This window comes from Eriocheir sinensis, chromosome 11 (genome assembly GCF_024679095.1).
Source record: "Eriocheir sinensis breed Jianghai 21 chromosome 11, ASM2467909v1, whole genome shotgun sequence".
In the NCBI taxonomy this organism is placed as follows: domain Eukaryota; kingdom Metazoa; phylum Arthropoda; class Malacostraca; order Decapoda; family Varunidae; genus Eriocheir; species Eriocheir sinensis.
This window is the reverse complement of record NC_066519.1, coordinates 4,803,146-4,828,006: the sequence shown is the minus strand read 5'-3', so window position 1 is coordinate 4,828,006 and position 24,861 is coordinate 4,803,146. Positions and strand designations below refer to the sequence as shown.

The following is a 24,861-nucleotide window of genomic DNA, read 5'->3' as shown; positions in this document are numbered from 1 at the left end:
CATCTCAAAAAAAACATTGTATTATGAAACTTTCCTTAAGCTTTTTATTCTCCATTACAATTACATCAACTTCCAACACATTTTTTTTTTTAATTCCAATTACAATTTCTTTCTGTGTATTCCACCAAGCACCTGTTTGTCCTGTGCAAGATTCAAGCTTACAACAGTGCTGAATAATCTACCTTGCCTTGATTTCTTTTCTCCAGTTCTTTGGTTCCTTTGCTCCGAGTCATCACAGAACAACAAACACAGGTCCAGCTGGCAACACACAGCTTGATGATGGCATCAGGTGATGGACAAAACACAAAACTATTCAAAACAAAGAATAGAAGCTCAGATAACAACAATGCTAAAAGCTGTTCATCCTGCCCCTCCCTTGCATGCCAGTGTTCCATCAGTGCACAAACACATGCAACTGGGACTCAAATAATCTATACTTTAGGCAGCATCACACTTGGCAAAATTTGACAAGCTACAGGCTCAAGCAGGTCTACCGTGTCCTCACACTTTGATGAACCACGAGTGCCAAGCAAAGACAGATGTAAAGAAAGTCCTCACCATGGCATCTCTTCCCTCCACTCTAGTACCTGCAGTGAGGCAAGCAGCTGCTGCAACCCTGCCTTGGCCTGCAGGACCTGTGGAGGGCAAATGAGGAGTCCGGAGGAGGAGGAGCTTGGGGGGCAAAGCCATATTTTTCTGTTATACACTGGGAAAGGCAGGCCAGGCTACACATCTCAAGAAGAACAAGGTAGAAGTTGCAAGGGAAAAGTAACCCTCAGTACACCAGATACAAGGTCACTTTTCCCTTGCAATCTGTTTCTTGTTCTTCCTGGGATGTGTGGCCTGGCCTGCCTTTCCCAGTGCAAACTAGAAGAAAATGGCTTTGTCCCTCACACCCCTTCTGTGGATGCCTCAAATGTGTGAGGGTTCAGTCCTGGCTGCTGAGAGCGGACACCCAGAGGTGCCTACAACACCCTTGAGGGATGAAGGGTGACGCTTCCTTCCACCCTGGTCCCTCACCCTTGCCATGACACGGTATGGCACTGGAGTTCCACAGGACTCATATGCTTGCATTACTCTTGGTTGTAAAGGGAACCATGGCTTGTCTTTACTGAGACTGCAGTCAACAAATAGAAAACAAATATGACTTTAACCAAAAACATTGTTCTTGGAGTGAGTTACAAGTACAATATTATATGCATCTGCATTCAATAAATGTATCATTCTAAATGTTGACTGAGCCATTCCCAATCTAGACAACCCAACCAAAAACCCCAAAATGGCTGCCACACCTCTTGAGCAGGACATCCAGCAGGCAAATGCCCGCCAGCCAAGCTCACTGCTCATCAACTTTGCCCAGTGTGACGGCCCTTTAGACACAAAAATCTCCTTCAGTGGGCCATAAACATCATCAAACATAAAACCTGCCATGCAAAAAATCAGTCCCTGTAACTCCCTTTCCTTCCTACAAATAAAACAACACTCAACTGTGACCCAAACAGCCTCCCATCGGTGGAGCGTTGGCGCCGCTGAGCACGAGGCTGCCAGGCCGGCCACCCGTCCCTGTAGACCCACAAACAAAACAGTGGCCCGGATCAAGACTTTCCTCCGTGCCCAGTAACAGTTAATCCATTTATTTGCATAATAGTGGTACTGGTTAGTGCATGAGTGTGTTAGTGTATGCATATATGTACAAATGATTAACTAACTACATACATACACCAACACAGGCACGCACACACACACGCACACACAAACACACACACACGCACACACACGATGTATGTACAAAAATCACGGCTAAGGTATGCATGTATGTATGTATGTTGGTATGCATGATGTATTCTCAACTTGCTGGAATACACTGCAGTGGATCCATCAGCAACATCCTTGATGGTGGTGGTGTGGAAGGAGGGGTGATGACTCTCCACCACCACCACCACCACTGCCACTCAGTCATACAAACACTACTAGGATGTGTGCACCAGTGGGGAACATGAGACTTATTTCTATGAGGGGCAGAACTGTGCTTACTAGTCCCTAAGTCTGAGAAGGACCAACAAGCCCAGTGCTGCTGCCTACACTGAAGCAGCCTGGCAAGTCCCACCTTCGTGCAGACCATTAAAGTCGCTACTCGCATCAGGGAAACAGCGGCTCGGGGAAACTTGAGTGGAATATGAACACGAACATAATCACATTGGGTCGAGGTACAAGACTGAAAGGAAAAATTGAGCCGAAATGCAAAAATGAATGTTGAATTTGAACTGAGGTACAAAAATGAAAGGGAAAAATTGAGCAGATATGAGAAAAATGAAAGTATAAATTAGATGAGGTGCATAAATACCAGGTAAAAAGTTGAGCTGAGATACAAAAATGAAAGGGAAAAATTGAGCAGATATGAGAAAAATGAAAGTATAAATTAGCTGAGATGCAAAAATGAAGGGAAAAAAATTAGCTGAGGCACAAAAATTAAAGTAGAAATTGAACTGAAGGACAAAAATAAAAGTAAAAATTGAACTGAGGTAAAAAAATAAACAAAACCAGCCAAAGGACAAAAACAATAACAAAAAACCAGCTAAAGGACAAAAATGAAAGTAAAAATTTGAGACGAAGCACAAAAATAAAGTAAACAAAACTGACCCAAGGCGCAAAAATGAGTTGAAGTAAATATTGATACACGTAGTCTCTGTCTGTTTGTCTCCAACACCCTGGGGCGGCCTTGATACCCCTTGACAGACACACCTTGACAGATACACCTTGATGGATACCCCTCGACAGATATGCCTTGAGAGACGCCTTGACAGATATGCCTTGACAGATACCCCTCGACAGATATGCCTTGAGAGACGCCTTGACAGATATGCCTTGACAGATACCCCTCGACAGATATGCCTTGAGAAATGCCTTGACAGACACGCCTTGACAGGTAAGCCTCGACGGATATGCTTTGACGGATATGCCTTGACGGATACACCTTGACGGATACGCTTTGACGGATACGCCTTGACGGATACGCCTTGACAGATACGCCTTGATGGATACGCTTTGACGGATACGCCTTGACAGATACGCCTTGATGGATACGCCTTGACGGATACGCCTTGACAGATACGCCTTGATGGATGCGCCTTGACGGATACGCCTTGACGGATACGCCTTGACGGATACGCCTTGACGGATACGCCTTGACAGATACGCCTTGACGGATATGCTTTAACAGATACGCTTTGACGGATACGCCTTGACAGATATGCCTTGACGGATACTCTTTAACAGATACGTCTTGACAGATATGCCTTGACAGATACGCCTTGACGGATACGCTTTGACGGATACGCCTTGACAGATACGCCTTGACAGATACGCCTCAGCAGATACGCTTTGATGGATACGCCTTGACGGATACACCTCCAAGTTTTCCTGTTCTGGCATACTCTCCACACATCCACTCCCTCTCTTGCCAACTCTCCCTCCTGTAATCATCCACTCTCCTGATCTTATCTTTCTCAGCCCTGCCCTCATACACTCACCAATGTCACCCTCTTTCATTCTTATGCTTCCAAACCATCTCCATTAACAGTTTTCACCTATTCAGCCACTCCACAATCTCCTCCCTTGCTCTTACTTCTTCTTCTTCTTGTTTAACATCCTTATTTTCCCTTATGGGGTTGGACAGGCCATGAGTATCTGCCACTCTTGACGATCGTATATGCTCTCTCTTCCCTTGCCATTACATCCATGCCAACACTTTCATACACGTTTTTCTCCACTCCATCCTGACACTCCACATGCATCTCTTATATAGGTCCCTGCAGTTGGCCAAGTTCCTCACAGTAGTCTTTCCCTGACACGAGTACCAAGTCGTATATCTGATTCCTTAAACATCACATTAGTCATCATCAACAACACAGGTGAATTGTCCTTAAGACCTAATTTTCGAGGGTTGGTTACTTGGTTTACTGGATTTTTTTATTTCACCTTTTGCAACTGAGTTTGTATCACGTCGACTTGACTGTGAAAATCCAATTCTAATTCCGCCTCAGAAACGGAATTAAGCCAAACTAACCACAGACAACTGTTAATGAATATGACGTTTGAGATATCTAGTAATGGTGTGTACAGCCTGGCACACACACCCTGCTACAAACACCACAACCCACCACCCACACCGCCACTCACACAGCTGCCCCACACCACCACAGGAGGCACACCAGCCCCACAAGTCCTTACAGGCCCTAGCATGGCCTTACAATGCCCTCCAAGGAACTGTGTGCCATGGGAAGTTTACATGAACAGAGAAAAAATGGAGTCTTGGAAAGGCCCCACAGTGCCCAAGGAAGGAATGCAGGCCTTGGGGGGAGCTGCAGGCCTCAAAGATGACTTAAGACCAAGGATGACTGAAGACAAAAGGATGACTGAAGGCAAAAGGATGACTGAAGACAAAAGGATGACATAAAACAAAAAGATGACTGAAGACAAGGATGACTCAAGACCCAAAAGTGACTGAAGACAAGAAATTGAAGACCACAAGTATGACTGAAGACCAAGGATGACTGAAGACCAAGGATGACTGAAGACCACAAGGATGACTGAAGACCAAGGATGACTGAAGACCAAGGATGACTGAAGACCAAGGATGACTGAAGACCAAGGATGACTGAAGACCACAAGGATGACTGAAGACCAAGGATGACTGAAGACCAAGGATGACTGAAGACCAAGGATGACTGAAGACCAAGGATGACTGAAGACCACAAGGATGACTGAAGACCAAGGATGACTGAAGACCAAGGATGACTGAAGACCAAGGATGACTGAAGACCACAAGGATGACTGAAGACCACAAGGATGACTGAAGACCACAAGGATGACTGAAGACCAAGGATGACTGAAGACCACAAGGATGACTGAAGACCACAAGGATGACTGAAGACCACAAGGATGACTGAAGACCAAGGATGACTGAAGACCACAAGGATGACTGAAGACCACAAGGATGACTGAAGACCAAGGATGACTGAAGACCAAGGATGACTGAAGACCACAAGGATGACTGAAGACCAAGGATGACTGAAGACCACAAGGATGACTGAAGACCACAAGGATGACTGAAGACCAAGGATGACTGAAGACCAAGGATGACTGAAGACCACAAGGATGACTGAAGACCAAGGATGACTGAAGACCAAGGATGACTGAAGACCACAAGGATGACTGAAGACCAAGGATGACTGAAGACCAAGGATGACTGAAGACCACAAGGATGACTGAAGACCAAGGATGACTGAAGACCAAGGATGACTGAAGACCAAGGATGACTGAAGACCACCAGGATGACTGAAGACCAAGGATGACTGAAGACCAAGGATGACTGAAGACCAAGGATGACTGAAGACCAAGGATGACTGCAGTGCCCTAAGAGACCCTACAGAGCACCAAGCAGTCTTTCAGTCCCTCAGGAGGCTTTGCAGGAGACGCCTTGTGGCCTGTAGTTCCTTAAGTGGCCTTGCAGTGCCACCAGAAGGAAATGCAGTACCCAAGAAGCCCTCCATGGTCCGATGAGGCCCTGCAGAGCTACACAAGGACACCGTCAACTCCAGACACCCTACAGCCACAGACAGGCGATACAGAGAGACACAGACGCGACACAGGACCTAAGGACATCAAATGAAACGGACGAATGGAAGGACGAGGCAGAGAGAGTTGTCACCCGAAGACATGTTCCACAACACGGCACAGAGAGTCTGGCGAGGCACTGGGGGCACTGCATTACCCTGGAGGAGTGGCACCATAGTCCTGGGTGGTGGTGGTGGTGGTGCAGTGGTGGCCAGGACAGACACTCAGGAGCGCACGAGTGTTTTCTGGAGGACGTGGGCGTCAGCGGGTTCGATCCTCTTGTAGTAGTGTTGCTTGGTCTCCACCACCTCAAAGCCGAACTTCTTGTAAAAGTCCAACGCCCCGTCATTGTTGACCTGCACGTGTCTGCAACGGCGGAGATGGACATCAGGTTACACACTCAGTACATTCTCCCTGACAGCTCCTCCTCTCCAATGCTGGGGAGGGTCACACTGCATGCTTCTCACCCTCTTCCTCCCTCAGACCGTCTACTTTACTCCCTTCTTGTACTAATAGAGAGCACTGAGGGAGGAGAGAAGGGTGGCAGGGTGCAGAGTACTAGGGAACAAGCAGTAGCAGGGGTGATGGAGCTGAGGAAACAGTGCAGCAGGCAAGCGAATGGCAGGCAAGGAGAGCTGGATAAGCAGACTTCTGGGTTCAAGGAGACAGAGGCAGCAGGGACAACATAAGCCAACAATTAGCAGGCATGGGAAGAGCAGGCAAGAAGACAAGAATAAGCAGGCCACAGGAAGTTACTGAGTTCAGGGGAACAGATGCAGCAGGAATAACAAGCCAAGAATATAAAGCAGTAGGTAAATAAACAGCAGGCAAGGACAGGCACTCAAGGCAAGACAGCAGGCCAAGGAATGCTAAGAGACAGCAGAACACCAGGAAAAATGCCAAATAAAGAAAGCAGGGTGGTGAACCAAGGAAAGCAGAAAGGAAGCAGGATGGCAGGACACAAGCAGGCCGCAGGACACACAATAACATGCTGATGGGACAAGGAAGTCAAGGGCTGCAGGAAAGCATGCCACACACAAGCTCAGGCGGTTGCTGCTGAAGCTAAATAAGATGCCAAAGAAACAATGATGAACAGTGGCGCCAAGCAGCACTCGCGTCAGGAAACATTAGATATAAAAATAAGCCAGTCAAAATATGGGAGGCTGATCACTCTTTATCCTTTCACGAGTTAGTTTCCATATTCAGAGTGCTTATTTTCTTGGCCCTACTCCTATCACTCCATCTTTCCCACTACAGTACCCTCTCGAGTTTCGCGCTTGCTTCATTCCGAAGGTATAGCGCTAAACTCGAGGTATTGAAATACATGAAAAAGCGCTTATTGGTTCTGGCCCGTGGAAAAAAAATACTTTTTTTTCGACTTGACTCCCTTGTTATCACAATTTTTTTCGACTTTACTCTCTTGTTATCTCAAAATACATATCTTGGTAATAGGCAGAAAATGGGAAGTGAGAAGAGGTCGTTCTGAAGCCACAGTTGCAGGCAGCTGCCTTACAATTGGCAGGCAGTTCTGAATACATACTTGTGATCCACGTGGTGTGGTCTGCTAATGTAAGGGTGGCTGCTTGCGGTCACCCGTGGTACAGTTGGACAAACCAATAGCTTCTGGTAGTTTTCTGTGTGTTATGGTATAATCTGCTAACTCTTTCTGTTATATATCATCAAATCACTAACATCATGATTGACTTTTCAATGCCAATTGAACGTACACTGCAACCGCAATTGCAAAATAGCTCGCATAGAGGTTCAACTTGCTTACTGATTTCATATTTCCCTCGCTGCTCACAAAGACCACAAGCAGACAAAAAAGAACAAATCCAGGTAAATTAAAACTTTTAATGCTGTGTATTCCCACAGCACACATGCGTGGTGGACAGCAGAATGACTAATTTCAGCGGGAAGATATTTTTTGCAACACCGGCCAGTGTATAGTGGACCTTCTTTTTCTTTTGACCTGTAATGCTTTGTATCGCTTCTTAGGTCCTCCTTCTCCACATTTTTATACTTCACAACATGCACTTAGGGCCGCTTTCACAGTCGTTTTGTTTGTATTGATCGTTACCAAGGGCGGTGATCGCCGCTCTAGTATTTCCACATGAAACTGGCCGATGGGTAGTGATGTGATGTGATGGTGTCGGAGGTATTGCCTTTACAACGGCACCTCGTGGCGGCTGCAGGGTTAGCCTCGCCCCGCACCTTACCACACACTCTCAACACCTGTCGCTTTCTCTGCAGCCACCACTACCCCATAGGCCAATTTCATGTGGAAAACTAAAGCGTCGATCGCCGCCATTGGTAACGATCAAAACAAACAATGACTGAAAGCAGTCCTTATTTACTTCACAGTGCACACTTATACACTCCACCCTGAACTTAGGTGTTTTTCTGTTCTTTTCTTTCCCTGATTTTGGTTTTCTATGCCCTTTTGCTATTTTCCACTGTTACTTTTCACCGTCTCTGCCATGCATTACAGGTCAAAAGAAGAAGAAGAAGAGGAAAACATCACTGGGAGATCTACAATTTTCATAGACTTGAGAAAAATGTTTTTTGGACTGTGGTTCCACATCACGGGGTGTTCTCTTATCTTGTTAATCAAGTAGTAAGCAAAGCAGCTCTGCCAGTCCATTTTACGAGTCTCTTGGTGGGCCATCTTCCACTGCTCCTCACTCCTCAGCCACTGCCGTCGTCTGTTTGTTTACATACAGCAGTGAGGTACCCACGTACCCACGCTCGTACTCACAACCGTTTTCCATTCATACGGACAACCAACAACTCACTCCCGGTTGGGCATACGGGCAACCGCGGTTATAGCCCCAATGGTTGGACACCGCCTTTTAAGGCAGCACACATGACGCCGACGGTAGGTAGACGTGACCCAAACATGTCAAAGGAGCGCAAAACTCGTGGCAGTAATGTGTGAAAGTCGTGATGGTAAGAATTTAGGACTAAGCGCTAAACTCGAGGATCACGAAACTCGGATAGCGCGAAACTCGAGAGGGTACTGTAGTTGTGCTGTAAGCAGAAGCACTGATTGAAGCACCACATACAGACAGGCAGATCGTCACAGTCAGTCTAGCAGTGACAGTGAGCACCTGCAGCGGTAACAACAGATGACTCTCAGAAAATTTTGCATGCTCTGGAGTGTGGTTTGTCCTGTACAAGGCCTGCTCACACTGCTATGTAATTATCAGTTGATCATAATGTAGTTTGAGTTTGACCTGCCAATATGGGAGGATGAACAGCTGGGTGGGTTACGCAATGACTGCCCAGACTGGGATATGAACCCATGCCCACAGATTCATTGCAATATTTCATCTCGCACTATTCAGGACAGTATTGTGGGTATGAACATAGAGACAGGTAGATACAGTAAAGTTCCAAACAGCAGTGGTAAAGGTAAAGCTGGGGCCATGTGCTACTGCTGCGCATGGCCTCAGTGCTAATTTCCATCACACTGACCCTTGAACTGTGGCGGGAAATAACCCATTACCCCGGGACACGGGCCAGTGTGACATTCAGGTTACCACAGTTCACCTTCCCCAAGTTTCCCCAGGTACCCATTTATGGACCAGCCCAAAAGGGAGGATCAATGGCTGGGTGGGCTGTGTGCTGCATGCTTGGGCCAGGATTTGAACTCATGCCCACAGATTCTCAGCTAGGCACACTAATCACTGCACCCCAAAGATGCTACAGCAGAGGGCTTGTCCAGAGTTCACCTTATCAGTTATATACTTCCTGCACTCATCATCTCAATTGACACAAAACAAATTTTTTTTAATAAGGAATGGGTGTCTGGGTCACTTAAGCAGTTGAAATATGATCAATATCTATACAAAATTTTAATAATACCTGCTGCTCTAGGGGGGAGGCTTAATGACAAGACACAGGTACTACAGAGATTAAGCTAATTGAATAGCAGTGGCTACATCCACAATTCAAACTGTCCACTAGTACCTTTACATAGTAGAAGTCCAGTAATCCAAACACGGGGAATCCAGAAATAATGATAGCCCAAATTTTCTAAAGTGACTGACATTTCAAAACACTAAAATGAATCAAATCAAATGAGGTGCCAAATGCACCGAGCAGTGCCAAGCAGTGGGCACAAGAAACAGGAGACTCAGGAAATTAAAATTTAGTCTAGATGTTGACAACCAAATATTCTCCTGATTTTCAGACATTCAGTGCCTTAAATTGGGGGAGGTGGTGGCCAAGTGGTCACCGTGTGGGTGTGGTGAGCCCGAGGACATGGGTCTGAGGGAGTCCCACCAAAGGATGCTGACAGTCTTCAACCATCACCAGGTGGCAGAAGATTACCCACGTGCTGCCCAGATCTTCATTCAACCCTAACCACCAATTTCATTCAAGTGGAGCACCAGAGGCAGCATGGGCCAAGCAAGAGTCACACATAATGGCAGCCGCTATGAATAAAATTCACCTGTGCCATTAATGGGCTGGGTCATCCAAGAGACCCCTCAAGAGAGCCTAGCGGTGCTATAGGCAGCACCTATAAAAATATATAAATAAAAAAACGCTGGAAAGATGGCTCCCTGCTTCTACAAGTAACAATATTAGATAGTCCTGAACCGATGCTCCAGGAGGACTGAGTCTTGAATCTTTACTACTTTGTGCCTTTTTTCACCTCTGGATCTACCTGCTTTACATGGATACATTCCTGACACTGCTGCTCAGTACCATCATGCATTAATGCTGAGTAATGAACCACATCATGCATTTTTTCCTATTGTGTAAATATATTTTGTTTTCATGGGTCCCTCCCAATAACCCAAACAATATGATAATCCAATTGACCTTGGGTCCGCTGCCATTTGGATTACTGGACTTTTATTGTATTTGTGATTATCACAAGCACTCTAAAACTCCAAGAACCACTTTTCTCAGAATATGATCTACTGCCAACGCTACAGCTACTGTATGGACAAGAGGCCAGGGCAATAACTCACAGGAAGATGGAGTTGAAGTTGCCCTCCTTCTCCACAAAGTTGAGTACATGCTCCAGCATCTTGGTGCCAATGCCCAGGCGTCTGTAGGGCGCCAGGCAGCCCAGCGTCATGATGTAGAGGCGCCGCTGGCCCTCCTGCATGTCCACGCGGCAGCACACGCCTCCCACTACCATGTCATTGTAGTAGGCTGGGGGAGGGAGGTAAGTTAATTACGAATGGTTGTACTTACCATATTTGCCGGCATCAAAGATCCACCTGTTTTCAAGTGTTATATTTAGAAATAATTAAAATAATAATATCCTGACCTTTAACAATTTTACTAAAATGTTTTGCTGGTTGTTTTTTTGGTTGGTTGGGACCAGCACTTTCTTGTAATATACCCCATACAACACACATGTACACCATGCCAGAAAAACAGCACCGTGGGGAAGGTGACCTCTCACCCAAAAGGTTTGTTTGTTTAAAACTGGTGGGTCTTTGTTGAACTAGTGGCTCCCGGTCCACGACCAAGGGAGTGTGTGTTAAACATCATACGACCACTGGAATGCAATGCATGGATAACCTGTTTTACTCCAACATTGTTACTGAAACATGACCATGACAAACCAAGAATCACAACATGAACAACTGATGCCCTGGACTTCTGGAGTCAGCAACTCCCACACAAAGACCAAGGCCTGCACCAAAACACTAACAGTGGCTGCCGTAAGTTGGACCTTGTCATCACAGGACTCTGCCAAGGTGAGTAGGGTCTGCTATTCCGTCACAACCCTTCAACAACACCACCTTCTCTGTGCACTGTACACTTCCTACAGGCCAAGGCTATGCCTACAGGTTATGCAACACTGAGTGTCCAGGACACATATGGAGTGCCTCCTATTGTTCTTAGAAACTGTGCTTCCGTGCTGACACCCTGCCTGGTCGAACTCTTTCATCTCTGCCTATCAACATCTACCTTTCCTTCCTGCTGGAAGTACGCCTCCATACAGCCTATGCCTAAGAAGGGTGACTGTTCCAATCCCTCAAACTACCGCCTAATAGCTTTACTTTCCTGTCTATCTAAAACTTTTGAATCAACCCTTAACTGGAAGATTCAAAAGCATCTTTCCACTTCTGACCTATCTATCTTCTGACCTTCTATGGGTTCTGCAGAGGGCATTCTACTGGCTATCTTCTTGCTCTCTTAACTGACTCGTGGTCATCCTATCTTAGCCATTTCGGTGAAACTTTCTCAGTTGCGCTAAACATATCGAAACCTTTCCATAGAGTCTAGCTCAACTCTTTGCTTTCTAAACTGCCCTCTTTCGGATTTTATCCTTCTCTCTGTTCCTTTATCTCCAGTTTCCTTTCCGGCCGCTCTATCTCTGCTGTGGTAGACGGTCACTGTACAGGTAACTCTCGATTTACGCGAGTTTGGTTTACGCGTTTTTGAAATAACGCAGGGTCCAAAATCCAAATAAATGTTTAATTTACACGTTTTTTTTCACTTATATGCGATATTTTATGAAGTGGTCACCAGATGTCTCACGCAACTGGACTCACACGGTGCCGCAGCCACACAGCTGAGCTCAGTTCTTTCCACGCGCCACTTGAACAACAATACAGTACACACGCTGCCACGCTACTCAACAACAACAACACCCTCGCTGCTGTGCTACCACGAGGGGAAGGGCAGCCAGAGGAGGAACCATGAGAGGGAGAGGAGTCAGAGTGATACAGTAGGCAATAAAGGTACAAACCTACCTCTTGTTTGATTTACATTGTTTTTGATTTACATGGCCTCTTCAAGGACACAATACTCACGTAAATCGAGTTACCTGTACTGCCCATAAACCTATCAACAGTGGTGTTCCACAGGGCTCTGTCCTATCACCCACTCTCTTCCTTTTATTCATCAATGATCTTCTTTCCATAACAAACTGTCCTCTCCACTCATATGCTGACAACTCCACTCTGAGTTAAAGCCTGGGAAGTAATCATTGTCCTCAGGGACTCCTCACGTTACTATTATAAAAATTCATCATAAAATCAGTATTTTGGTTTAACCCTTTCCATCCGTGATGCAGACGTCAGCATCACAGTATGGAGAAGGTCAAGAGGAAATGGAAGAGGATTAATCCTCTTCTAAACCTTTCAATCCTCCTCTAAATTCCTCTTAATCCTCTTCCACTTCCTCTTAAAGAGGTTTATAAAACAACTAAGAGGAAATGGAAGAAGATTGAGAGGTTTAGAAGAGGACTAATGGTGATGACGTCAGACGCCCTTCGGATGCCGACGTCGGCGTCGCCGGATTGAAGGGGTTGAAATGAAATGGTCTATACCGTAGTTTAGGTGAACAACATAATTTTAAAAATCCACATACATTATGGAAATTCCAATTATCATAATCAATTTCCAAATTGGGGTATAAAAATTTAGCGACAAAATTGATTTGTTTTTCAATACAAAAGAAAAAAAATTGTTCTATTATACAGCTAGGCAATACAATCAAAATGAATACAAACAATAACTTGGTAAGTCAAGAGGAAAGTGCAGTACACATAGCTAAACTTTGAAAGCGATTTACTCAAAACAAGGTTTTGGTGATGTCACCTCTTTACATTCGGACACCTGTCTGTACTCAGAGATTAGAAATAGATGTGACAGCGCTGCCATAACAGATGCTTCTAATAACCGTTGTGTCGTGAACGTCTCAGTAAGTCACACGGAGGCAGCCACTCCTATAACAACGGAGATAATGTCCGTAGAATTCAGGTGAAGCGCATCAACATCAAAACGGGGAAAGGGAACATAAAGGGAAGCAAATTAATTAACCCGTACAGTGTCGTCTTTTGTCATCGATAGGGGTCATGCCAGGTTGCACTTTTTTCGTATTTTTTTTATTTGCCCCTAAAAATGTAAAAAAATACAAATTATATGATGTATATATTATTCATATGCAAGGAATGGAACCCTAGATTGTTCGTTGTCTTATTTTTCTTCGTCTCAGAGCTAACGATGTCATACCAGGAAAGGGAAATTTACCTTTAAATTTTTTTAGAGCCTATATTCTTTCCATGATAAACACATTTCACTACCCTAAAGTGTGAGTAATGTATAAGTACTTCTTTACATCACAAAAAACTCAAAAAATAAACGAATTCTAAGTACAAGAAAATGATTGGATGCACATCAGGAAACACTGCTCGTTTCAAGGCCGTCTGTACTACAACTGTAGTTCACAAAGTTCAACAAAACACTAAGAAGCTTCCGACGATAAGTTTTCATTTCCGATTACTCTGAATCATAATTTACAAATCCACATGCCTTACTGATTATAGAATCAAGGAGTAATTACCTAGAAGAAAGTAACTTACCTTCTTGTATAATGATTTTTGTTGGAATGCGGACAAATGTACAGAAAGGCCCTTTAACATCCATTTAAAAATACGAAGACTAGTCAAATTATTCCTCTCTACTGTCAATGAACAATGTTACGTACACAAACAAAAATAAAGGGCATATTAGCCCTCCAAAGAGCTTGCATATATATATATATATATATATATATATATATATATATATATATATATATATATATAGATATATATATATATATATATATGCGTACTAAACACTGTACGGGTTAAGAGAGAGAAAACATGAGATAAGAGGAAAGAAAAAAAGAAGTGGGAGGGAATGAAAGAAGGAAAAACGAACAGGAAAGAAGGAAAGAAAGAGGAATGAGAAGCTAAGAGAAGAAAAATGAAGGAAAAGGGAAGTGGGGGAGGGGACTTTAATCTGGTCTCAGTACCTCATCACTCTCCCTGCTTTTCTCTCTCTCTCTCTCTCTTTCCATCACCAATTTCTTCCTGCCTGCCTTCCTTCCCTCCTGCCGTCCTGTCGTTCTCTCTCTCTCTTTCTTTTCCGTCGTTTCCTGATTCCTCTCATCGCTCGTCAACCTCAGTCTCCATTTTTACAGATCAGTGCGCGGCCTCTCTCTCTCCCCTTGATTCCTTCCTTCCCTTGTCATCCATTTGCTGTGCTCTTAACGGCAAAGGAATTCACAAGTAACATATAATGCTTGAAAGCGTATTACTCGAAGATCTTCCTGGGTTGACGGACTCTATTCTCAGCCCCCCAAGCCCAGAATAACTTACAATCACTCTAAAACTAACATACCTAAGCATACTTTTTCCCTCTGTTTCCTCCACTCTAGCACCCACATACCCAAGCACATTTTACCTCTATCTTTAATCCAACACAGACTTAACCCAGCATCTTTTACCTTCAATTTTCTCTATTCTAACACCCACAGAGCCATGAGTAATTTACCATCTATTTTCTATATTATAAAATTCACATAACTATGCGTGTTTTTTACCCTCTACTTTCTCTACCCTAACACCCACCTAACCAAGGACATTTTTAACCTATACTTTCTCTACCCTAACACCCATGTAACCAAGCACATTTTTACCCTATACTTTCCCAACCCGAACACCCACATAACCAAGCACATTTTTACCCTATACTTTCTCTACCCAAACACCCACATAACCAAGCACATTTTTACCCTATACTTTCCCAACCCTAACACCCACATAACCAAGCACATTTTTACCCTATACTTTCCCTACCCAAACACCCACATAACCAAGCACATTTTTACCCTATACTTTCTCTACCCTAACACCCACATAACCAAGCACATTTTTACCCTATACTTTCTCTACCCTAACACCCACATAACCAAGCACATTTTTACCCTATACTTTCTCTACCCTAACACCCACATAACCAAGCACATTTTTACACTATACTTTCCCTACCCTAACACCCACATAACCAAGCACATTTTTACCCAATACTTTCTCTACCCTAACACCCACATAACCAAGCACATTTTTACCCTATACTTTCTCTACCCTAACACCCACATAACCAAGCACATTTTTACCCTATACTTTCTCTACCCGAACACCCACATAACCAAGCACATTTTTACCCTATACTTTCTCTACCCTAACACCCACATAACCAAGCACATTTTTACCCTATACTTTCTCTACTCTAACACCCACACAACCAAGCACATTTTTACCCTATACTTTCTCTACCCTAACACCCGTGTAACCAAGCACATTTTAACCCTATACTTTCTCTACTCTAACGCCCACATAACCAAGCACATTTTTACCCTATACTTTCCCTACCCTAACACCCACATAACCAAGCACATTTTTACCCTATACTTTCTCTACCCTAACACCCGTGTAACCAAGCACATTTTAACCCTATACTTTCTCTACTCTAACGCCCACATAACCAAGCACATTTTTACCTTATACTTTCTCTACCCTAACACCCACATAACCAAGCACATTTTTACCCTATACTTTCCCTATCCTAACACCCACATAACCAAGGACATTTTTACCCTATACTTTCCCTACCCTAAATCCCACATAACCAAGCACATTTTTACCCTATACTTTCTCTACCCTAACACCCACATAACCAAGCACATTTTTACCCTATACTTTCCCTACCCTAACACCCACATTCAAGCCCTATCCTTGTCCTTACCCAGCTTGGCCAGCTCCCCTGCCTCCAGCACGTCTTTGTAGAACTTGTCATTGTAGCTGACGGGGAACACCACCTGGTTGAGAAGCTTCAGCTGCTTGATGTTGTGGGGTGTCACATCCCCGAGCTCTATGCGGCCCCTGTGGAAAAGGTAAAGGGAGTCAGTGTGAGGTTCTTGACACGGAACAGAGGCTGATGGCAACGCAGCATTCCTCGGGGTAATGTATTCTGTTCTTCCTGGGAATTTATTATCCTATAGTGTAGGCAGATAAGTATGAGGCCCAGATGGAGAGAGAGGGAGGGATGGTCAGTGCAGGGCTCTTCTTTTTAAGGCCTAAGGCAAGAACCTTCTCATTTCTTGCATCATCCAATCATTATTCCTGAAATATGTTTCTAATATTTGTGGGTAATAAACTAATAAATAGCCATAAGGAAGAGCGATTATAAGAATAACTACGTTTATATACCAATAGTGTTGATTTTAAGAGGTAGCAGAGAGCGAGAGATAGTAGGCTATGTCATGGCAAATGAAACTGCCGCAGCTTAGATCTAGTAAAAAACAGCCAATGAGCGGCATGGAGACTGTCACTCAAGCAATGACGCCAAGTCCGCGAGTCCACCCCTGAAGGAAAATCTCCGTCATTTCTCGTGGAACCGACTATAGGAGATTCTTCTTCACTTTCCTGCCTCTCTTCACCACCTCAGCCCAACTGGATTCAGCATGCCCGGCTAGAAGCGTGTCAACAATTGATCCCAGCTCTCATGCACCTTTTCAGCCCCAAGTTTCACAGCCATAGAGTAAGACAGGGAGCACAAGGGACTTGAAAACCCAGATCTTTGTCCTTCTACATAGGTATCGACAACGCCATATACTCATGCTGAGTGAGTCCATAACCGCATGGACCAAGCCAATCCGTCGTAAGACATCCTGGCATGACACACTGTTGTACTGAAATACGCTACCAAGGTATGTGAAACCTTTTCCTTATGTGAAAAATCTGAATCCATTCCTTCCCGAACCACAGGTGATGAATACTGCCTTGACATCACCTAACACTGTTTGGGATGGAAATCTGTCGACACTAAGGATGGAAACCTATCACTGCTAAGGATGGTAAAACAACGCTGCTAAAGTAGTGACCTATTGCTGGTATGGATAGTAACCTCTCTTCACTAAAAGTATCCAATTGGTATAAAATTTGTGGCATTCCTGACGTCTGATATTTAGGTGGTATTATGCAAAACCTAATGATGTCACGCAATATTCCTAACATTTCAGGCAATTTGGCCTACCCAACTTTTAATGCTATGTTTCCTTGTTGTGCTACAGAGAATGGATGGGCCAACCAGGAGAGAAAACCAGGGTGAGGCCTTTCACCAAGCAGGGCTCAGCGGCTTGGGTCAGTGTCGTGGAGGTGTTCAGCAGGCAGCGCTGCAGACCGCTGGTAATGATGACCAGATGCAGTGTGGGCGGAAAGACCTGCAACACAGACCCTAGACACCCAACCCCACGGCACTGACGCCACGGAGCACAGCCAGCCCGGGCACTAGCCCTGTGAAGCCCCGGCCGTGTGGCCCCGTGATGGCCCTAGCATGTGGTCCCAGCGATTGGCCCCATGACGGTCCCAGCATGTGGCCCCATAACGGCCCCGGAGTGTGTCCCCGTGACAGCCCTGGCGTGACCCCATGACGGCCCCGGTGTATGGCCCCGTGACGGCCCCGGCGTGTGGCCCCAGCATATGGCCCCGACGTGTAGCAGCCTCGTAACGACCCCAGCGTGTAGCCCCGTGACGGCCCAGGCGTGTGGCCCCAGCATATGGCCCCATGACGGCCCCGGGGTGTGGCCCTGGCATGTGGCCCCGTGACGGCCCCTGCGTGTGGCCCCGGCATGTTGCCCCGTGATGGCCCCGGCATGTGGCCCCGTGACGGACCCAGCGTGTGGTCCCGTGACGGCCCCGGCGTGTAACCCCGTAACGGCCCCGGCGTGTGGTCCCGTGACGGCCCCGGCGTGTAACCCCGTGACGGCCCCGGCATGTGGTCCCGTGACGGCCCCGGCGTATAACTCCGTGACGGCCCCGGCATGTGGCCCCGTGACGGCCCCGGCGTGTAACCCCGTGACGGCCCCGGCATGTGGCCCCGTGACGGCCCTGGCGTGTGGCCCCGTGACGGCCCCGGCGTGTAACCCCGTGGCGGCCCTCGCACGTGGCCCCGTGACGGCCCTAGCGTGTGGCCCCGTGACGGTCCTGGCGTGTGGCCCCGTGACCCACCCGCCCCACCCTCGTGGCACCGCGGCCCCAACACCCCGCCCCTGGCCCTGCCTTGGGGGAGACGTGCCCTGCTCCGCGCCGCCCCCTGCCCGCCCCTGGCCGCCCCAGGCCCCCGGCCGCTCCCCGGTCCTGGCGCGGCGCGTCACGGCACTCACCTCCTCATGGTGCGGAGCGGCGCGGCGTGCGGGGCGAGGAGCGGACACACTCAGGGCACCACACAGGGCGCCGCCATGACGGGTGGCGGTGACGTCACGTTCCCGCCGTGTGGCCGTGACGTCACCGCCGCGTCACTGGGCTCAGCCTCCCCAACGGGGGGCGGGGCGCGAGGCATGGCCTTGCGCGAGGCTCCCTCCTTGGCTCTCATTGCTTGACAAAAATCCATAGACAGAAAAATATACGACGTACTTATATGAGCAATAATCCAAAAAATATCAGCGTTAAGCTTCTGAGAGATATAGATAGCCTATTTGGCGTGCGTGATGCCTTAAAAAATCAGTGAAGAGCAATAAGGAGACCAACATACAACACATAATGCATTAGCCTCACGTGAGATGGCTACCATAATTTCAGACTCGTGTGTTCAGTGACTTTCTTGTTTATTTATTTTGATATGTATCAACTTTCAGTCAGGTTACTCTGGTATATATCTTTACCTCAGTGGGTCAAGGCACACGTACAATCACTAGTACTACTATAAAATGTTCTAATGTTTCCCGAGCTTCTACACCTATCTGCTGTACTATAGATAGGTATAGGTACTTCTCCATTTACTGAGGCCACTTTTCTCAACTATCTTTGACAGGTCCCACTCACATTGTTTCACTCTGCTCCAGTGTCATCATATGCTTTCCCTCTCTGTATATTTCCTTTCTCCAAAGGGGATTGTCTTGAATTTCCAGTGTTATATTAATTTGGCCCACCAGTGTTCACTCATTTCCTCTTTGAAACTCAGCTTCCCCTTGGTTAACCTTTATCAGAAGCTCCACTCCATTTCCCGAGAGCATGTGAACACTATATATCATGCCATTGCCAACTGGTTTTGAATGACTTCTAATCTCCCGACATCTTCAGTGTTAGTCCTGCTGACCCATACAAGATAGCTGTGGGGTTACTATACCTTCCCCATCCAAAGCCAACTTCCATATTCATACTGGCTAATTTCCCTTCTCTACCACTGATGTTAACATCCGTTATTTTCCTTACCTTGGCTTCATTTACTTTTCTTTGTGCTTTCTCCTATGGCCTCCTTGCTTATCTGAAATGCTAAATAACCATATGTCTCTATTACCTCTAAGATATTATTGTTTCCCAGCACCCGCTGTCCTACTGCTGGTCTGAATTTCCATTATTTTGTTTAAAGATAAGTTTCCATTCCATACCAAAGTCATTTAGGATCAGGCAAAATCCTTCCACTAATACTACATCATCTGCATAATCTAGGCAAGGCAATACAACTTCTGATGTGTGGGGCTTTATTACTTTTGCCTATATCCACATATATATACATGGAGGAGGGGGAATGATTATGAACAGAAAGGACTGATTGATTATGTGGCAGTAGATGGAAGACTGAGAAAGGATATTTGTGACATGAAGGTAGTAATTTAAGCGGGATGTTCGATGCCTCTGACCATCTTGCAAAAGTGGGTGTTTGAAAAGAAAGGTGAAGTAAAAAAGGAAATACTGAGGATAGAAAAGTTACAGGAAAAAGAAGTAAAGGATGAGTATAATGTGAAATGACAGATGCCTTAAGTGAAAAATGGGAAAGTGTGAAAGATAGTACAGATATTGAAAAAGGTTCTGGAACATTTAAAGAAGTAGTGTTAACTACAACAAAAAAAGTGTTACGGATGAAAGTGGTGAGAGATGGAAAAAGAAAAGGAAATTCATGGTGGACAGAAGAGATAAGGAGGATAGTAAAAGAGAAAAGGGAACTTTTTAAGAAAACTCAAGAAAGAAATGTGGCTGAGCAAGTAAAAAGGGAAAGGAAAAAGAAATATAGAGAATGCAAAATGAAATTAAAACAAGCAATGAAAGAAAGTAAGAAGAGAGATGATGAAGACTTTGGAAAAGACTAAGTGAAAAATATAAAGGGAACAGGAAATCATATTGGAAAGAAGTGAAAAATAAAAGAAATGCATCACCCCAATAATACCTCCCCAAGGAAAATTAATGAAGTTATGGGTGAGAATGGAAAGATGTTGAAAGACAGGGAAACTGTGAAAGAGAGATGGAGCGAATATTTCAAAATTTTAATGAATTTTGATGATGGACGTCCAGCAGCTGTAACAGCAAATTTTGAGCGGAGGTAGAGGAGGAGTATATAAAGAAAGAAGTATAACATATGAAGAAGTAAATCAAGCAATGAAAAGATTAAAAAATGGAAAAGCAGCAGGAACTGATGGAATCAATCAGATATTTTCCTTCAGGATGGAAGTAGAAAAAATAATAGCAAAAGGAAAGAAACTATATGCTGCCTTCATGGACTTAGAAAAAGCTTATGACAGAGTCGATTGGATTGCATTGCGGGATGTTTTAAAGATTTATGGTGTGGGAGGAAAACTGCTCATGCATTGCAATAAAGTCTTTCTATGAGGATGCATCTGCATGTGTCAAAATTAGTGGAGAAACAAGTGAACATTTTGAGATAAAAGTGGCATTAAGGCAGGGGCGTGTCATGTCACCATGGTTGTTCAATATTTATATGGATGGTGTCATGAGAGAAATGAAGGGCAAAGTTGGAGAAGTTGGAGTAAAAATGTATGCTGAGGGAAGGAAGTGGGTGCTGAATTCAATCCTGTTTACTGATGACACAGTGCTCATTGCAGAAAATGAGAGTGACATAAAATTTGGTCAGTGTTTTTCATAGTGTCTGTAAAAGGAGAGAGTTGAAAGTAAATGTCAACAAAAGTAAAGTGATGGTTTGTGAGTGGAGTAGAAGCGAGGTTGTAGATTTTATAAGCCCATATATAGAGTGGAAACTGAATGTGAAAAAGAGTGCAAAATAATTCTGAATGGTGATGAAATGGAGGAGGTCAATGAGTTTAAGTACCTTGGATCAGTTATCAGTTAAAAATACAATAATAGTACCAACCCTCATATATGCAAATGAAACATGGGCCTGGAATGAAAGCTAGAGGTCTAGAGTGCAGGTAGTGGAAATGAGTTATTTGAGGAGTGCTTGTGGTGTGAGTAGAATGGATGGAATGAGTAATGAAAGTGTGTACAGGCGTTTTGGAATGTGTCACGGGGGTGAAGGGAATAAGTGTGGAGTGGTGGAAGAAGTGACTTTAAAGTGGTTTGGCCACATGGACCGAATGGAGGAGAGTAAGATGACCAGAAGGGTGTATGTGAGATTGAGGGAGGGAATGTTAGAGGACGACCTCCAGTGAAATGGAGAGATAGGGTGCAGGAGTATGTTCGGGTGAAGGGTGAAAGATCCTTGAGAAACTTTGAGCAAGCAAGGAGGGAGTGTCTGGATAGAGAAAGATGGAAACTTCTGCTGTGGCCATCCCCTGGTGGGAGCTCCTAGGAGCAGGCGTCGATGAAATGATGATGAATGAATTGAGTGGAATCACAGCAGAAATGTTGAAGTGTGGAGATGAAGTTACTATATGAATGGTTAAGATATGTGAAGTGGCCTAGGAAGGGGGGGGGGGGGGGGGAGGTGCCAGCAGACTCGACAAAAGCCATCACGGTCCCAGTTTACAAGGGGAAGGGCAGGAGAGGGGAGGTGGGATCGAGTTGTCTGGGTATAAGTCTGCTCTGTGTAGGCTACCTGGAAAGGTATATGGAAAAGTCCTAATTGAGATTGCGCAAAGACTTACAGAAGAGAAAATCAGTGAAGAACAAGGAGACTTCAGGATGGGAAGAGGATGTGTGGATCAGATATTTTCCTTCAGGATGGTATTAAAAAAACATTAGCAAAAGGAAAAAATACTATGCTGCCTTCATGGATCTAGTTATTCTAGAGAAAGTTTATGACAGAGTCGATTGGCTGGCATTGTGGGACGTCTTAAAGATATATGGTGTGGGAGGAAAACTGCTTTATGCAATAAAGTCTTTCTATGAGGATGCATCTGCATGTGTCAAAATTAGTGGAAAAACAAGTGAACATTTTGAGATGAAAGTGGGCTTAAGGCAGGGGTGTGTCATGTAATCGTGGTTGTTCAATATTTATATGGATGGTGTTATGAGAAATGAAGGGCAAAGTTGGGGAAATCGAAGTAAAAATGTATGCTGAGGAAGGGAAGGAAGTGGGTGATGACACGGTGCTCATTGCAGAAAATGAAAGTGACTTACAAAATTTGGTCAGTGTTTTTAATAGTGTATGTAAAAGGAGAAAGTTGAAAGTAAATGTCAACAAAAGTAAAGTGATGGTTTGTGAGCGGAGTAGAAGGGAGGTTGTAAATTTTGTATGCCCATATAGAGTGGGCATTGAATGTGAAAAAGAATGCAAAATAATTTTGAATGGTGAAGAAATGGAGGAGGTTAATGAGTTTAAGTACCTTGGATCAGTTGTGTGTAAGCATGGTGGTACAGAAGGAGAGAAAAGAGAAAGGGCATTGCAAGGATTGATTGATTGGAGGAGAAGCTGTGGATACACTCTGGCATGCCATCTCCTTGTTGGGGGCTGAATTTCTCCACGGCATGGACTGGACCTCTGCCGGACAGCTGGAGAAAGCTGCCATGGCACAAACCCGACTGATGGAGACAACTGATTTTTTCTTCCACATCATGTTTGGCCCTGAAATATGAGTAAAGTTCAAATAAACTATTAATTGGGATGTTTTTTCTTGATTAGTGTACTATACTAAAAGAGGTTAACCTGGTAGCTGCAGGGATCATGTTTCTTAAAGGCCCCTCCAAGCGAGAAAAATGAGAAAAAAATCATCACTCACACAAACCATTTCATAATATTGTTGTGCTGGAAGCTTCCCCCGGCGACCATAGGCCTCTAGAAGGCTCCCGGAGAAACGAGCAAAGGGGCGGGGAGCAAGGCGAGCCGTCCGCGCCCCGCGGGGCGCGGCCAGGCGCCAGGCGGGAAGTGTTGCCAACTCGCATATATTTTTGCTACATGTTCTTGTATGATCTAAAATATACTGTAACATTCTAGACTGTACTGTTCTGGATATATATAGGAGAAGAGGGCGAGAGAGTCCCAGTCCCAGTCATAGTAAGCTAGTGGTAAGTGAAGAGTCAAAGTGAAGTGTACTACTAAGGAAGAATATTAAACTACAGAAGCTGTGCGAAGTGTTTACATATCTCCCTCCCACGGAGTCTCCTGACGGCGACACGGAACCCAAGTAACACGTCCGGCATAACACTGGTGTCAGGAGTGTAGCCATTTGTTTTTGTTTTTTTGCCATGGAGACTCGTTCCCAAGCTGCCCGGAGGGACGACATGTTGACTGAACTTTTGGAAGCCTTGAGACTACAGGGGGAGAAACAAGAAAGAGCACTCCAAGAACTCAAGGAACAACAAGAAAAAGCACACTAAGAACTCAAAGAACAACAAGAAAGAGCACAGCAACAACAAGAAGGAACACTCCAAGAACTCAAAGAACAACAAGAAAGAGCACAGCAACAACAAGAAGGAACACTCCAAGAACTCAAAGAACAGCTAGAAGATCGCTTCACGGGATTACAGCTACAGCTAAAAGCAGTACAAGATGGAAGTGAATCAGTGCGAAGAGAAATGACTGATGTGACCACGAACTTGGGACAACGCCTGATAGAAGTGGAGAAAGAACACACAAATCTTTAACAAGAGATGGAGGTGGTACGGGAGACGACACACAAAGAAATACTAGAAGTAAGTGACAGAGTGAAGGCCCCTGAAGACTGCTTGGCTGGAAACGGACAGCCAGTGCCTGCAGGGGCTAGTTGTACCCAAGATGCTTCTCCTACGCAAGTCCGGGGTAGTTTGAGCCCTGTTTCGCCTGAGTTTATCCCGCAAGAAGTTCCGCCAGCCCCATGGGTCTGCTGGGTTCGCCTGTTAGAAAGAAGCCTCAGGAGTTTGATGGCAAGGTCTCCTGGGAGGCTTACCGCGCTCAGTTTGAGCTGTTGGCAGCTCGGAACGGATGGGATGACCAAGAGTGCGCGGTACAGCTGGCCACTAGCCTGAAAGGGGCGGCGCTGGAGGTCCTTGCTCAGCTCGACAATGCGACAAAGGGCAGCTACAGCGGGCTGGCACAGGCGCTGGAGCAACGATATGGGACCAAGCACCAGAACGAGCTCTTCAGGGTTAGGTTCAGAACCCGCAACAGGAGGCGCGGCGAGTCTCTTCAGGAACTCGCTCAGGACCTTGAGAGCATGGCGCACAAGGCATACCCAGGTGCCTCCCCTGACCTGCTGACGGTTTTGCTGCGTGATCAATTCATCGATGCCCTGGACAGCCCTCAGCTGAAGATACAAGTGAACCAAGCAAAG

At 45.3% G+C, this 24,861-nt stretch overlaps 2 protein-coding genes across 3 annotated transcripts; both read right to left on the bottom strand.

Moving 5' to 3' along the window:
• Nucleotides 1-16: 16 nt before the first annotated feature.
• LOC126996798 (probable N-acetyltransferase san) lies at nt 17-18,734 on the bottom strand. 2 transcript variants are annotated; one of them, XR_007751610.1, is made up of 5 exons: nt 18,586-18,734; nt 16,167-16,303; nt 10,599-10,785; nt 5,774-5,982; nt 17-2,215 (listed from the first exon to the last, which is right to left on the bottom strand). XR_007751610.1 is itself a non-coding variant. In XM_050857660.1 (4 exons), exons 1-4 carry the CDS (start codon nt 18,591-18,593, stop codon nt 5,841-5,843), a joined length of 474 nt encoding a protein of 157 aa, XP_050713617.1. In that variant the 5' UTR covers nt 18,594-18,734; the 3' UTR covers nt 3,956-5,840. The 2 variants fall into 2 exon arrangements, 1 of the variants encoding a protein (XP_050713617.1); XM_050857660.1 differs by lacking the exon at nt 17-2,215 and having other exon boundaries at nt 3,956-5,982.
• Nucleotides 2,193-3,549, bottom strand: LOC126997123 (uncharacterized). The gene is made up of 3 exons (XM_050858180.1): nt 3,531-3,549; nt 3,199-3,366; nt 2,193-3,100 (listed from the first exon to the last, which is right to left on the bottom strand). The coding sequence occupies exons 1-3, from the start codon at nt 3,547-3,549 to the stop codon at nt 2,193-2,195; spliced, it is 1,095 nt and encodes a 364-aa protein (XP_050714137.1).
• Nucleotides 18,735-24,861: the final 6,127 nt, after the last annotated feature.

Coding starts and splice junctions, on each gene's coding strand:
- LOC126997123 (XM_050858180.1), bottom strand. Junction 3,101..3,198: donor GTTAAAGCATATCCGTCAAG/GCGTATCTGTCA, acceptor GTATCTGTCAAG/GCGTATCCGTCAAGGCGTAT.
- LOC126996798 (XM_050857660.1), bottom strand. Junction 10,786..16,166: donor AGGGGAGCTGGCCAAGCTGG/GTAAGGACAAGG, acceptor TCCCTCCCCCAG/CCTACTACAATGACATGGTA. Junction 5,983..10,598: donor AACTTCAACTCCATCTTCCT/GTGAGTTATTGC, acceptor CCGCCGTTGCAG/ACACGTGCAGGTCAACAATG.